Source organism: Miniopterus natalensis, chromosome 2 (assembly GCF_054644295.1).
Source record: "Miniopterus natalensis isolate mMinNat1 chromosome 2, mMinNat1.hap1, whole genome shotgun sequence".
NCBI lineage: Eukaryota > Metazoa > Chordata > Mammalia > Chiroptera > Miniopteridae > Miniopterus > Miniopterus natalensis.
This window is the reverse complement of record NC_142082.1, coordinates 129,374,888-129,389,510: the sequence shown is the minus strand read 5'-3', so window position 1 is coordinate 129,389,510 and position 14,623 is coordinate 129,374,888. Positions and strand designations below refer to the sequence as shown.

The following is a 14,623-nucleotide window of genomic DNA, read 5'->3' as shown; positions in this document are numbered from 1 at the left end:
GGGGAGGGACTCCTGTGGGTGGCGGGGTGGGGGTGGGGTGTGCGTGTGTGTGTGTGTGTGTGTGTGTGTGTGTGTGTGTGTGTGCGCGCGCGCGCGCGCTCGAGCGGCTGGGCTGGGGGGAGTCCGGGGCGGGGCCTGCACCCGCGGCAACTGGGAGCGGGGCGGGGCTGCCCCCCCACCCCCGCCGCGCGGCGCCCCGGAGCCCGAGCGAGTGTGCGCGGGGGCGCGCGCGCGCGAGCCGGGGAGGAGGCTCCGGAGCCCCGCGGTCGGTCCTCGCGGCTCAGCCCGCTCCCCCGCGCCCCTCGTGAGGGAACCGGGGAGGCCAGCGGCGCCGGGGAGGGCGAGGCATGTGCACGGGCCGGGGGGTGCTGCAGCCGCCCGAGGAAGAGGAGGACGGCGGCGGCGAGGAGAGCGGGGGGCTCGCGGCGGCGGGCCCGGGCCGAGGGGATGCAGCGGACTGTGTGTGTCCGGCAGTAGCTGACGCGAGGCGGCGAGGCGGCGCTGGGGACCCGCGAGCAGGGCGACGCGGCGGCGGCGGCGGCGGCGGCCGCGAGAAGTAGCAGCAGGACGGGCGGCGGCGGCGGGGACGGCAGCCCTGAAATGCATTTTCTTCTCCAGCGGCCATGTTAACCAGGAAACCTTCGGCCGCCGCTCCCGCCGCCTACCCGACCGGTAAGGAGGCCCGCGCCGCCCCGGCCGTCCCCCCCGGGCCCCGCACGGCCCCGGGACCAGCCCTCGTGGCGCGGGCGCCCGCTGCCCGCGGGACCTCGAACAAAGTCTGCGCCGCGGCGGGCTCCCGGGCGGGCGGCGCGCCCTGGCCGCGCTCCGCGCATTGTTGCGCGCGGGCCCCGAGGCCGCTCCGAGCCGAGCCCTGCGACCCCGCCGGGGGGTTCGCCCCTGGCCTCCCCCGGCCCCCGGCCTGGCGAGGCGGTGGCGCCCTGGCCCGCTGGTCCAGCCCCGCTCCGGGCCTGCGGCCGCCTGCAACGTGGGCCGCCCGGCCCCGGCGCCGGCCCACGCGGCTCCCCGCGGGGTCGCGAACTCGCGCACCCGGGCCCGACTTAACTTTGCAGCCGCCCGAGCCCAGCCCTTGGGTGCGCGCTGGAGATCCGTGTCCCGGACGCCCGTTTTTACTGTCCCCCCTGTGTCCCCCAAGGAGAGCGGGGTTCGCTGCCCTGAGGGGTGGGGCGGGGCCACCGGGTCTGGGTGACTTTCTCCCCCTTGACCCTCTTTTGTCTTCTCCCGCGCGTGGCTCCCAGGCCGAGGAGGGGACAGCGCCGTTCGTCAGCTTCAGGCTTCCCCGGGGCTCGGAGCGGGGCCCCCCCGGAGCGGAGTGGGGACCGGCCCGCCCTCCCCCATCGCCCTGCCGCCCCTCCGAGCCAGCAACGCTGCCGCCGCGGCGCACACGGTGAGACCCGGCCCGCCGGCGGCCTGCGGGGAGGGGTGCGGGAGGGGCCGGGGCATAAGCGCCCGGACCTGTGGGCTCCGGACGCCCGGAGAAGAGAGGTCGAAGTGCGAGTGTGTCCACGCCCCTGGCCAGTGGCCTCTCCTGGACGCCGCCCTCTGTAACTTGGGCGAGCAGAGCTGCAGCCACAAAGGAAGATCCGTGGCGTGGGCCCCTCGCTTCCCCCGGAGCCCGCCCGCCCCGCGCCCCTGCGCCCCTGCGCCTCCGAACTTCCCTCCTCGCGGCTTCCCTTTTCTTCCCTCTTCTGCCCTTGCTTCCCAGAGCTCCTTTCCCTGACCGGGTAAACATCCCTCCTCCCCCCACGTTGGATAGTGGGTATTTATAGAAACAGATCTGTGTTAGGGGACAGCCAAGCAGTCCTGCCCGGAAAATCGATCCCCCAAAGAGCCTCCCAGGCCTGGCTCCAGCCGGCAGGGAGCACCATCGGTTGTCCGCCGCGTGTGCAAGCATGTTTTATGAGTGCTACAGGTTTGAGCACAGCAGAAATTGTAATTAGCATTAACAAAAATAAAAGCCACAGCAGCAGTCAGAACAACAAGCTGCCCTGTAGGATTCTGCAGTTGGATATTATTTAAAAGCAAAGGGCCAGCTTTGCTTCGGAGGTGGGCAGGGAAGGGCACCTGATAGATGCCGGGGTCCCTGGGGGGGGGGGATCGAGAGGGAGGGGAGGAGCCCAGCGGGCCTGGTGGCTGCAGGGAGTGGCCAGCTGGATGTGACTTCAGCAGGTACCGTTTCTCTGCTCCCAGAGATGGCCCTTGGAAGGTGATGGCCAACCTGGAGGAGGTGTGTAGGTCCTTCCCTTGGAGGAGGTGAAGCTTTCCCAGGTCTTATTTCCAACTGGATCTTCGAGAGGAGCTGCCTTTATAGAGATGGTTCTGTATGCGGGATGCTTGCTAAGGATTTAGCTTTGCTTGCCAAGCGAAAGTGGAGTTTTGTAGAAAAGGCCATTTCTAGCCTACAGAGGAGAGGCTCAGGGTCATGTATTATGGGGAAACTTGTTTATTAGGGGAGAATTTGTGAGAGGATAGCTAGAATGGAGTAATTCCTCTGAGACCTGGACTGATGTGTACAAGTTTCAGAGGAAAACATTTTGTCATTGTTCTGACGTATTTCTCTTCTCTCTTCCTCTCTCTTTCCGCACACATCTAGACCCAGGGGCTAAGAATTCATTACACAGAAGTTTAACCAGTCTGTGTGGGACCGTTGGTGAAAGGGAACCTGTCAGTAGGCTGGCTGATTTCTTACAGTTGCATGTTCTTGCCATAGTGGCATTTTAGTTGAGGACTTGCCATTGTTGTTAAGGGTTTAGGTTTATTTGTCTGATTGGAATCACCTGACAATTTGGAAAATATAACACCCATTTTTTCCCATGTGTGGAAGTACTCACATGACTTGGTGTGACCTGAGGAAAAAACGCGTGGTTTGCATCTGGATTCCAGTTTTATAAGGCTCCGGTTTTGCTTGATCAGAGCCTCTTAGCAATTGAAATATAAAAGGAGACTAGAGGAAACAGAAGGCATCCACTAGAAGAACAGCCTGTGATGGACAGAAAATGGAAAGATGTGAGGGTGCTTCTTAGGACTCCTAATGAGGGATGCTTGTATTTTGCTGTGATATCTGTCACATTTACCTATTTTTAACTTAAACCTGTAAACTTCAAGGATGCAGTTGATTATTAGAGGCTTGGTTTTGGAAGTGTGATTTGGGGTTTTTCTTTGTTTAGTTTTTATTTTATTTGCACAATATTGCAGATTTCCTAGAACAGGGAAGTGTAAAAGGACCACAGCGTTTATGTGGTTCCACTCCTTCATTTTACAGATGAGGAAACTGACAAGTTAACTGGTTTGGTCAAGATTCCCCAGTCAGTTCATATCAAGGCTGAAGCTAAAGCCAAGCCTTCCTGAGTCCAGCTTTAACATACTGCTTGACACTGCTAATTCTAGGAAAGTGTATTAATTTCATTATAAATGCAAGAACCTATGCAGACTCATATTCCCATATGGCTTTTAGGTTTTTATAAGTGTTTAATTCCACAGCAGTTGCACTTGGGAAAAGCTATATTAGAATGAGTGGGGGAAAGGGCATTAATGATAGGAAAATGATCTTGTCATAGGAGCCTGCCCATAATTTCCCTTGTAAATGATATAGTAGGTAGATAAATATGTGATTATGAACCTTGGAATTTATCTAGTTCATTGCTCTTTTTTGCCTATCTCCATGGGTATGTTATTATACACTTAGTCACTTTGTTTACCTCTGTCTTGAAAGTGTATCTGATAAATACCTTTTTTTCCTACTAGCTTTTTTTCTTTTCATGTTGTGTGGGAGATACTAACATACTTATTTTTCAATTCCCAAATATTAGTATGGTATCACTTTTATAAGTGTTTTAATGTTGAAAGAATTTTCAAGTTACTAGTTTTACCTCTATGAAGTAATTGGAATGAAAGAAGAATGCATATTTCTATTAAAAACAGTAATATTCTGAAGAAGTAGATATTTGACTCAGGGCCACACAGACCATCAGTTGTTTGAGGAGGAGCTAAAATTCCAATCCTTTTGGACTCAGTTCTATTCCCATAACACTATACAACATTTCTAAGATGACTTCAGAGAAGTTTTAAAACGCCCAGAAATGTTAGCACAGTAAAAATATCTGCCATTTTCCATTGTACTATTGGAAGAAATTAAAACTACCAGACTGGTTAGACTATTGTTTTTATCTAATTTTTAATACTAACCTATTTTGTGGTCAGGGAAGGCTTTTGTAGGTCTCTCCATTTTAACCCATGCACTGTAGGTATCTAACAGGTGCATTCATTCAGTGCATATTTTTAAATATGACAGGCACTGTGCCAGGAGAGCATTGGTAAACGGGAATAAGGCACCATCTCAGGCTTCAAAAAGCTGAGTGAGTGAGAGGTTTTCAGTAGCCTTCAGTTTATGATGTAGCCCTGGCTTATGTATTTTGGAAAAGTTTTGACTTTACTAGCGCCCCCGCCCCCGCCCCCTTTATAGACCAGTTAATTGTGCTTCCAAGTTTGGTTTTGATTTTAAGAGTTTTACAGCTTTTGAAACGCAAAGTCATCCTTTACCAGAGCCTCTCTCATGAATCTCCTTAACATCTGGAAAGTTTTTAAGATACCACAGGTTGCTTTTAGGTGTTAAGTTGATGTATCTGCTACAGGTACTTTGTAGCTGCTGCCATTTGCCTCCAAGTCTCCGCTGGTGCACTGCAAGCCTCGCATCTTATGACTTGGGTCACCAGGGACGATTTGCAGTTCCCTGGGCGTTAACTTCATGTTTTCTTAGGAAGGTACAAAGGTACTTCTTAGGAATAACTCATAGGTGCGAGTTAACAAGGATTTATTGACATGCCTTTTCCCATTCAACAGATATTTATGAGTGCTTACTGTATGTTTGGGTTTATATCAATAGGGACTTAAAAAGATAAAAGGCACCCTGCCTGGGAATTGCTCACAGCCAGGTGGGTACATCAGGTGTTATAGTACATCAGCATAGTAGAAGGGAAAGGGGCTTTCACACAGGAGGTGAGAGTTGAACTGGACATTGAAGGTTGATGAGGAGTTTACCGCTTAGATGTGGTTAGGAAGGAAAGGACAGTAATAATAGTTCTCTTTTACTCAGTACTAAGTTAAGCACTTTATACATTTTACCTTACTCCTCAGAGCCCTAATGAGGCTCTTACTTTCTTTCTACAGATAAGGACACTGGTTCAGAGATTAAGTACCTTGCCCAAGGTCACACAGTTAATCAGTGGTGGAGCAGGGACTCCTTTCCCATGCGTCTCCCTGGACTCCTAGCGATTATTAGAATGACCTCACCAAAAGCAGAGGAGCATAATAAACAATGGTATTTGCACAGCTCTTTGGGAATCCAGCTTCGTTGCTCTTGGAGAGGATAGTGAGAGTTATAGATGGCATTGGGAGGACTCAGGTCATTTAGGCTCTGTCTTTCAGAATCTTGGGTTCTTGCCTGTGAGTTCTTGTGCTATCTGTGAAAATGGGTGCACTGGTGGGCCTTGAGCAAAAAGCAAGGGCGGTGTCAGAGTGACACCCTTGAACAGTATGGCTAGAAATACGACGGAAAGAGGAAATTTGAGGAATTCTGGACTTGGAAGCACGGGGTCATGCTGGGAGGCTGCTTCAGTTGTCCCAGTGAAAGACGACAGGAGTGTGAGGGGAGGCTGTGTGGGAGAGATAGAAGTGGTGAGGCTGGGGAAGGTGAGGGAGATGTGGAAGAGGGTACCCAGGTGTACAGCTTGAGTGACTATGTGGAGCTGAAGCCTTTTGTTTATCAGAAATTGAGGGTTAAGGAAGGAGGAAATGGTTTTGGTAGAAAAATCTTGAGTTAAGTTTGAGTTGCCTGTGGGAAAGGCTGATCTGTAGTTGGGTCTTGAGCTCAGGAGACATAGCTTGGGCGAGTCTGAACTAGAGGTGCAAATGTAGCAGCTGTCAGCTCATGGGCGGTTGTGGTCACGATCAACCAGGGAGGGTTATGGGAGTGAGAAGCCATGAGAGTTGAGACTTGAACCCAGTGGAGCCCTTGAACCCACCTATGGGTAAGTGAGCTAATAGTTTATACTGTGGAGGTGACCAAGAGGAGACTGTTGGAAAGATAGGAAATGATCAAGTTAATTGGCAAGCTTGCTTTAGTACGAGTCACTAAACTTTTGTGATTGTATTTTAAATTATGCAGAACATTAAAATGGCTATTGCAAAACCTGAAGTCAGCTTCAGATGCTCAAAAAGGTTTACTTTGCTATCTTTTTAGGAGTTCTGAAAGCCCCAAGGTTAATTTTGTCCCTGATGAAACTTCATGCTTTTCCTAGCATGTGTACTGGTAATGTAGGTTTTTCTTCTGTAACCTCCCAATGATACCCTAAAGAGAATGGTTCTAATATTTCTGATTTCAGGTCCTTGTATTCCCTGGTGCTTGAAAGACCACAGTGGGGACATGGGATGCAGAGAGTGAGGCTTGGGAACAAAAGCAGTGGGCAAACCTGTACTACTTTTATGTATACCCAAGACTGTACTCATTTTTATGGACTGCTTGCTTTTGGCATAGAACAGTGATAAAATAACCTGCCCAGCGACCCTTACAGACGATAAGTTCATTTAGCTTGGAATATCATCTGTGCATTTAATAAAAAGGATCAACTAGAAGTCTTCCAGAAATCTGTCTGAGAAATAAAATCTTTCAGTCTGTGAAATCACATGTCAGACATGCCCAAGTACTATATTGTATTCTACTTTGTTTCAGAAGAATGCAGAGAATAATCTCACTCCTTAGATAGCCACTGGCCATGCCATGTGTCAGTTAAAGAAAATTTGAAGGTCTTGGTCTGCTAGTAAGAAGGTCTTGGAATTTCATTTTATAATCTAGGTGGTCCCAAACCATTTCCTGAAATATTACATGTGCAGAGCATGTCTCTACTTATAGTGATAGATAACACCCCAAAGGTGGGACTTAGGAGGAGATAATAGGAAAAAATATTGATGGTAAAGGACTTCAGCAAGTTGACCGTAAGCTTCTAGAGGGAAGGACTTGGCCACTTATGTGGCTAGACCTCAGCTAACAGTGGTGGAATGAATGAGATGGATTGTGAATGACAAATTGATCTTTAAGATTTCATATAAAAATCATCTAGTTGGTTGCTTTAAGACGTGTTTGCCTAAGGTGGCAAGAATTCCTAACTGGGAGGGGATCCTGGCTGGTAGTTCTCTCCCACTCCTTCCTTACCTCTTTGCAACAACAATGCCGAAAGAAAGAAATCCCACGAAGATTATCAGCAGAGGCGGGGGTTGAGGGGCTTGGCTTACAGCATCAGTTTTGTTTAGACAGGAATGTTCAGGGATGGCATGTGTGCCTGAAAATAGAAATCGCTACTTTGTATTCTTGTTGGAAGGCTGAGTATCCCAGCAGCCCAGAGAAATACATGTCTTAAGAGAGCAGAGCCATTGACTAAAGGAAGGTCCAAAAGAGTGCAACGGCTGGTTTGTTGGGCCGAATGGCCTTAAATGGTCATCACAGTCAGTGAAGCCCAGAAACTTAAAAATAGGTTGGGGGTTTACAAGATGCTGCAGTACATATCTGCATGGGAATCTCTCAAGCCTAAAAGTGCAATTTTCTTTGCCACTGGATCATGCATTTTCTTAGGTGTAATCAGATTTCCAAGTAGTGAAGACTGGGAATGAAGATGTTAGTGTTTTCAGAATAGAGCTAGCTAACCATTGGAGAAAGGGGGGTCAACAAGATAGCCGTGGTCCCCCTGTCCTGTGGTAATCAGGAAGCTGTTAGAGGAGGTGTGAAAGGTGCTAGGATCTGGGGAAGGTGGAGCCAATATAGAGTCTATGTGCTCATGCTTCCTTGTGTCCTTTATTGTTTCATTTTGATATCAAGTGTGGATTGAGTGGGACGCCTGTGATGTGCCAGGCCCTGTGCTAAGTGTTAGGTATAGGATGATGACGAAGAAGGATATTCTCTGCTCCACAGGGAGTTTATTCTAAAGACGAGCTGCTCGTCTGTTAGGTGCAGCATTGATGGGGTCCTTTTTTTCAGGATCCCAAGTTTTGTAGCCTTACCAAGCCAACTAACCTCCTTTCCTTTATTTTGCCAGAGGCTGTCAGCATCATATCCACTGTCCCTGTCAGGGTGTTTCTGAGGTCCGTCTTGGGCACACAGCTCTTTCTATTTAGTAAACCTGATGCTGACTGTAAATTCAAACCAAACTGGGTTTGGTGAAGGTGGGGGATGGGGGCTGCCTTACAAAATATCCCATTTGAATAGACATACCTCTTCCATTCTATTCATGTTTCCTCTCCCCATTCCAGATTGGTGGCAGTAAGCACACAATGAATGATCACCTCCATGTTGGCAGCCACAGCCACGGACAGATCCAGGTGCAGCAGCTGTTTGAGGATAACAGTAACAAGCGGACAGTGCTCACGACACAACCAAATGGGCTTACAACAGTGGGCAAAGCGGGGTTGCCGGTGGTGCCAGAGCGGCAGCTGGAGAGCATCCATCGACGGCAGGGGAGCTCCACCTCTCTGAAGTCTATGGAAGGCTTGGGGAAGGTGAAAGCCACCCCCATGACACCTGAACAAGCAATGAAGCAATACATGCAAAAACTAACCACCTTCGAACACCATGAGATTTTCAGCTACCCTGAAATATACTTCTTGGGTCCAAATGCAAAGAAGCGCCAGGGCATGACAGGTGGGCCCAACAATGGTGGCTATGATGATGACCAGGGGTCCTACGTGCAGGTGCCCCACGATCATGTGGCTTACAGGTACGAGGTCCTCAAGGTCATCGGGAAGGGAAGCTTTGGGCAGGTGGTCAAGGCCTATGACCACAAAGTCCACCAGCACGTGGCCCTGAAGATGGTGCGGAATGAGAAGCGCTTCCACCGGCAGGCGGCGGAGGAGATCCGAATCCTGGAGCACCTGCGGAAGCAGGACAAGGACAACACCATGAACGTCATCCACATGCTGGAGAACTTCACCTTCCGCAACCACATCTGCATGACGTTCGAGCTGCTGAGCATGAACCTCTATGAGCTCATCAAGAAGAATAAGTTCCAGGGCTTCAGCCTGCCTTTGGTTCGCAAGTTTGCCCACTCCATCCTGCAGTGCTTGGATGCTTTGCACAAAAACAGAATAATTCACTGTGACCTTAAGCCCGAGAACATTTTATTAAAGCAGCAGGGTAGAAGTGGTATTAAAGTGATCGATTTTGGCTCCAGTTGTTATGAGCATCAGCGTGTCTACACATACATTCAGTCCCGTTTTTACCGGGCTCCGGAAGTGATCCTTGGCGCCAGGTATGGCATGCCCATCGATATGTGGAGCCTGGGCTGCATTTTAGCAGAGCTCCTCACCGGGTACCCCCTCTTGCCTGGGGAAGATGAAGGGGACCAGCTGGCTTGTATGATCGAACTGTTGGGCATGCCCTCCCAGAAACTGCTGGATGCATCTAAACGAGCCAAAAATTTTGTGAGCTCCAAGGGTTATCCCCGTTACTGCACTGTCACGACTCTCTCAGACGGCTCTGTGGTTCTCAACGGAGGCCGTTCCCGCAGGGGGAAGCTGAGGGGCCCACCGGAGAGCAGAGAGTGGGGGAATGCACTGAAGGGGTGTGACGATCCCCTTTTCCTTGACTTCTTGAAACAGTGTTTAGAATGGGATCCTGTGGTCCGCATGACCCCCGGCCAGGCTTTGCGGCATCCCTGGCTGAGGAGGCGGTTGCCAAAGCCTCCAGCGGGGGAGAAGACGGCGGTGAAAAGGATCACCGAGAGCACTGGTGCTATCACTTCCATTTCCAAGTTACCTCCACCTTCCAGCTCCGCTTCCAAACTGAGGACTAATTTGGCACAGATGACAGATGCCAACGGGAATATTCAGCAGAGGACAGTCTTGCCAAAACTTGTTAGCTGAGCTGAGTCCCCCTTGCTAGTAATCTGAAAGATACAATGTTGCTGAGCCTTAATTGGGTTGAAATGGAGTAGCTCAGACCTGTTTTTATTTGCTCAATAACTCGACTCATTTGTATCTCTTCAGCACTTATTTTAATGTAAGAAAGTTGTTTGTTTTGTTTTTATAAAATACATGGGGACAATGCTTTAAGTTTTTATACTTTCTGAAACTGTTTTTGTGTTCTAAAAATATGATGAGCCTTACTGTATTTAGTGTGGCAGAGTAATAAACATCAGTGGCAGGCCATTGATTACTTCATGACTGCCATGCATTTACAGATTGGTGTCAAAGGCATTCACTATGTTTTTATGGTTCATGGTATATTCTCCTCCAGGTGATTGTCCCCGAAGACCCTTCCCTTCCATGCCCCAGGTTCATGCACAGGTGCAGCATGTCCTCCTTCTGTTTTCTGTAGGTTATCTGGGTGGTAGTTACAGTGGGAGGAGAATGGTCAGGATGAAAATGATGTTCTAAGAAAAATTGCACCTTAGAGATTTTTTTTCTGAAGTCATGCTCAAACAACAAAATTCCCAAGATTTAAATGACCAGTTAGCATTCTGACATTCTCAAAGCTGGCCAACCAAATCTGGTGAGTAAATGGAAAAGTGTTCCTCCAAATCTAATATGATCAGCGAGCTATTTTGTAAAGAAGCCTCATATTACAGAATTGGTCTTGCACCTAAATTTAGACATGTATTCCATGAACTGTTCCTCCCCTCTTTTTGCTTTTCTCCTCTGTTACTCTTTTTACCACACATCTGTTGCTTGCATTTAGTTTTTTTCTTTCTTTTGTCAAATAGAAATCCCAGACTGTTAATACAGAAAAGAGACATTTCAGCTGTGATTATGACCATCGTTTCATATTCCAATTTAAAAAAGAACAGCCAGCCTAGCTACTTAAGGTGGGGATTTCCACAGTTCCAAAGAAGGTTTAACAGATTAGCGTGAGTTCCCACTTGCCAGGTGCCACTGTAAGGTTCTCTTAGCCTGGGAAAGTATCAACTCCTTAAAAAAAGAAGGGTTGAAAATCTCGAACAGAAGTCACTGTGGCTGTTCAGTCAGGCCAATTTGAACAACAAATTTAAAGGAGGAAACGTTCAACCTCAAGTTAAATGGTTTGATTTAGTCTTTGCATCATTAGAAGAACCACAGAAATTGCATTCCTCTGTTTTAGTTTACTTTCTTTTGGATTGCACTGATTGCTTTTGTGAGAATGACACTTTACCTGGAAAGTAACCGAGTTAAAAGTAAAAAGAATATTTTCTTCTCTGAATAATTATTTTCACAGTGGAAATTTCAATATTTTATCACTAATGTATGAACAGTGATATATATCAATTGCAAGGCACGTGAAAAATTTTTTTTAGTATGTGCAATTTAATATAGAAAGATTTCTGCCTGTTTGGGAATAGGTTTGGGTAGTATAAATTAAGGTAAATACTCTTTTATATGAACAGATATTATTGTATTGCCTGTAAATTGATTTACAAGTACTTAAAGCATGGTCCCCAGTGAGGCCAAGAAAGTTTCCGGTTACGTTTTTTTAATATTAATCCTACAGTTTCTCTTACTTTAAAAAAAAAAAAAAGAAAGAAAAAAAGGTAGTTTTGAACAAAACACTTTACTTATTTTGAGGCTTTGTCAGTTGATGGTGGAGAAAAATGCTCAGGAAATACTACAAATATTTGCCAAAAAACAGTAATAAGATTAGCTTATTAATAAGATAGTGATGTTGATGTTTGCTTTATTATTTAAGGGTGTTACTGATAAATTAATTTGTACTTCTGTATTTAAAAATTATAGCTTCTTCCCCCTAGTCAAATTCTTCACCATATTGTACACATTTCTGTGTAATCTGTGGAAGCGCAGTGTGTTAGTAATTTGCATTTTAAATAATGCTCATGTGCTGATACCCCCAATCAGTGGCTTACAGAATTTAAGGATCATGTATTTATTATTAAAATTTTGGCTTAAAGGCATAAGAAGTGTAAAACTTGGTGTGATGGCTTTGTAAAACCAGAAGCCTCTTGATGGTGGTTAGCTTCTTTAGGTCATCAAAATAAACAAAAACGTAAAGGCTGTTTTCCCCCTGCAATGCTCCCCCTCCATGCTCACTCTCACCTTCACATTTAGGTTTAAATGTATGAACCTGAGCCTGCCATGAATATGAATTTCCCTCTGAAATGATTATACACGTGAAAACTTATAAATAGACTAATACTGTTTGTCTTTTCCTCCGTCACACAAAACTGGTTCTTAAGATGCCAACCGTGCATTTGTGACTATCTTCATTCACAAATGTAACCAGAAACTTTTAAGCCAAACTATAATGTGCAGTGCCGTGGGGGCTTCCACCGCCCCCCAAGTTCAGTGAAATTTATTCCCAAGAGCCACCCTGTTCCGTGTTTAGTGATAGAGCAGCTTTTCAAAAATTCTAGCTTGGTGATAACGTCAAAAAGAGAAAAATGTTCATCATTGTGACTTTTAAAACATAAACCATTGAAGGGCTCTGGTAGGCTACTAGGAGTTGGCTTGGAAACAGTCCTTGGTCTCACAGGTTACCATTGTCTAGGGATGTCTGAGCTGTTTTCGGATGTAGGAGTAGCACAGTGTCGTCTTGTCTTCGGTTGCAGCCTCACGGGCTCCGCTGCTTGCGCCACCAGCGTGGGCATCACCGTGTAAGCGTATCCCTACAACAGTGGAACGGCGTGATGCAGGACAGCGTAGATGAACAGGAGAGGAGAAGCTGTGCCCTTCGTGTTAACAATGTGCCTTTTGTTCCGAATGCCATGTGGTAGGGCATGCATTTTTTGGCCTCTTTAACTTTGATTATTGGGCAGTAAGGATGGAACCCACCTCTGCAAAGATACATCTGTCTTAAATATCCAGTTACTCTTAGGCCTTAATAGAAACCATAAGGCGTGAATCATCATCAGGCACTGAGAAAAGTAACCATTGCTTAGTTACACCTGAGAAAAGTAACCATTGCTTAGTTACACCCGGAATTCCTATGTTTAAGGGGTTAAAGATGGTCTTTGTTGTATCTTAACATCACAGTGATTTCTTTTAATGATTTTTTTTGTTATGCTAACACTAGACAAAAAACAACAACTATTTGTAAAAATTTACCTCAAACCATTTAATTTTATAGTGTGATTAATCCCAGGGCATTTGGTATGAACCAAAGTGCATTCCTTTTCTATGTGCCTGGCTCTAGCAAGGATGGCCAGGGATTTTTACAATTTGGGTGCAAGGCACTTAAGCCACTTTTAAACTTACGGTTGGTTTGGAGTCAGGTTAAAGGACTCCATCAGAGTGTTAGGAACACTTTAGGCATCAGTAGCATTGGGCCATATTGGAATCTTAAAAGCGTGAATTATTTTCAAAGAGAGCATTCATTTTTGTAATTTTTTTCATCAAGAATATTTCTGGTAAGCAGAAGACTTTTTAAAACAAACAAAAACAAACCTGATTTGGTTGGTAAAGGTTTTAATATTGCCCAACATAATGCTGTGGTAGCATTTAAAAAAAACAGTATTTGTGAACTCTGTTTCTTAGGGGCTTGTACATCTCTCTGCTATGGACACATAAAATTAATTGTAATTATACTCAGCTCAACTGCTACAGTTATGTCTAGGCAGTGGCTTGGGTTTTCATCGAGCAACAACTTAGACACGTGACTGTAATATGCTGCAACTGTGTGTACTGAAAATATGTGAAAATGGTTGAATGTGGACTGTATATATGTATGTACAAATTTCTGTGAGATGCTGCTGTCGCCACTTAACATGAAATATGTTCTAGTGGATTTTAATCCTAGTGGCCAGTTCTATGATACTGTATGTATTGTACAGCTGATGACAGGAGTAAGACTGTTCAGTGAATATTTGTTAAATTTTATTGTCGTGGCCAGAGATAATTTCAGAATAAAATTTTAATGTCCTACCTTACTTTCTCTCCCCTTTTCTAACGGTAATGTTACACCTGACCTGTTTCTGGCATTCTTGGTCTAGTAGCCTAGAGAGAATGTAGAATGCAAATATTTTCAGCGATAACTGATTTCTTATTCAACATAAATGTGCAGATTCCAAGTAAGAAAGACTGGAAATTTTTGTAGGCAACTTTTGCTTTTTCAGGATATTCTGTTCCTTTACCTTTAGTATTTCTATGTTACTTTCCTTTATGTAGTCTCTGCCGTGTTCTCTATCATGCTAGAACTTCAAATCTTTTTCATTTTTATTTTTTATTTATATATCTTTTTAACCTTCAGGGGGCCAGTTAAGCTGTGAGAGCAGTCTATAAATTAATCCCCACTAGTTTTCTTTCTTTTCTATGCACAGTTCTGGTAAATTATGTGCTCTTACCAGCTCCCCCATATGCTTTTCAGTGCTTATGCTTTTGCTGTTCTTGTATTTGGTGGTCTTTATGGTTCACATTTTTGGGGTTTTTAGTGTCTCCGTCTTTCATGGCTGGATCAGAAAATAAGGCCTGTGAACTGCAACTAGCTCATAATTTGTCAAGTTCAGTTAATACCAAGCTAAGAGTTTACTTACAGATAGATGACAGCAAGCAGATGCTCTGGTAATTTGTCAGACATTGCAGGGTTATTATGTAGACAAATATTTCCCTCTTGTGGAAAGAACTACCTCGCATTTTTATT

The 14,623-nt window shown here is 46.2% G+C and overlaps 1 protein-coding gene across 1 annotated transcript; it reads left to right on the top strand.

The window, feature by feature from the left end:
• The first annotated feature begins 544 nt into the window (after window positions 1–544).
• DYRK2 (dual specificity tyrosine phosphorylation regulated kinase 2) lies at window positions 545–13,913 on the top strand. Its single transcript, XM_087814555.1, has 3 exons — window positions 545–672; window positions 1,257–1,405; window positions 8,317–13,913. The coding sequence occupies exons 1-3, from the start codon at window positions 624–626 to the stop codon at window positions 9,922–9,924; spliced, it is 1,806 nt and encodes a 601-aa protein (XP_087670681.1). The 5' UTR covers window positions 545–623; the 3' UTR covers window positions 9,925–13,913.
• The last annotated feature ends 710 nt before the right edge of the window (window positions 13,914–14,623 follow it).

Bases quoted from the DNA above. Each gene is read 5' to 3' on its own strand.
- DYRK2 (XM_087814555.1), top strand. From the start codon at position 624: ATGTTAACCAGGAAACCTTCGGCCGCCGCTCCCGCCGCCTACCCGACC. The intron at 673-1,256 runs GTAAGGAGGCCC...CGTGGCTCCCAG, and splicing joins TCCCGCCGCCTACCCGACCG to GCCGAGGAGGGGACAGCGCC. The intron at 1,406-8,316 runs GTGAGACCCGGC...TCCCCATTCCAG, and splicing joins CTGCCGCCGCGGCGCACACG to ATTGGTGGCAGTAAGCACAC.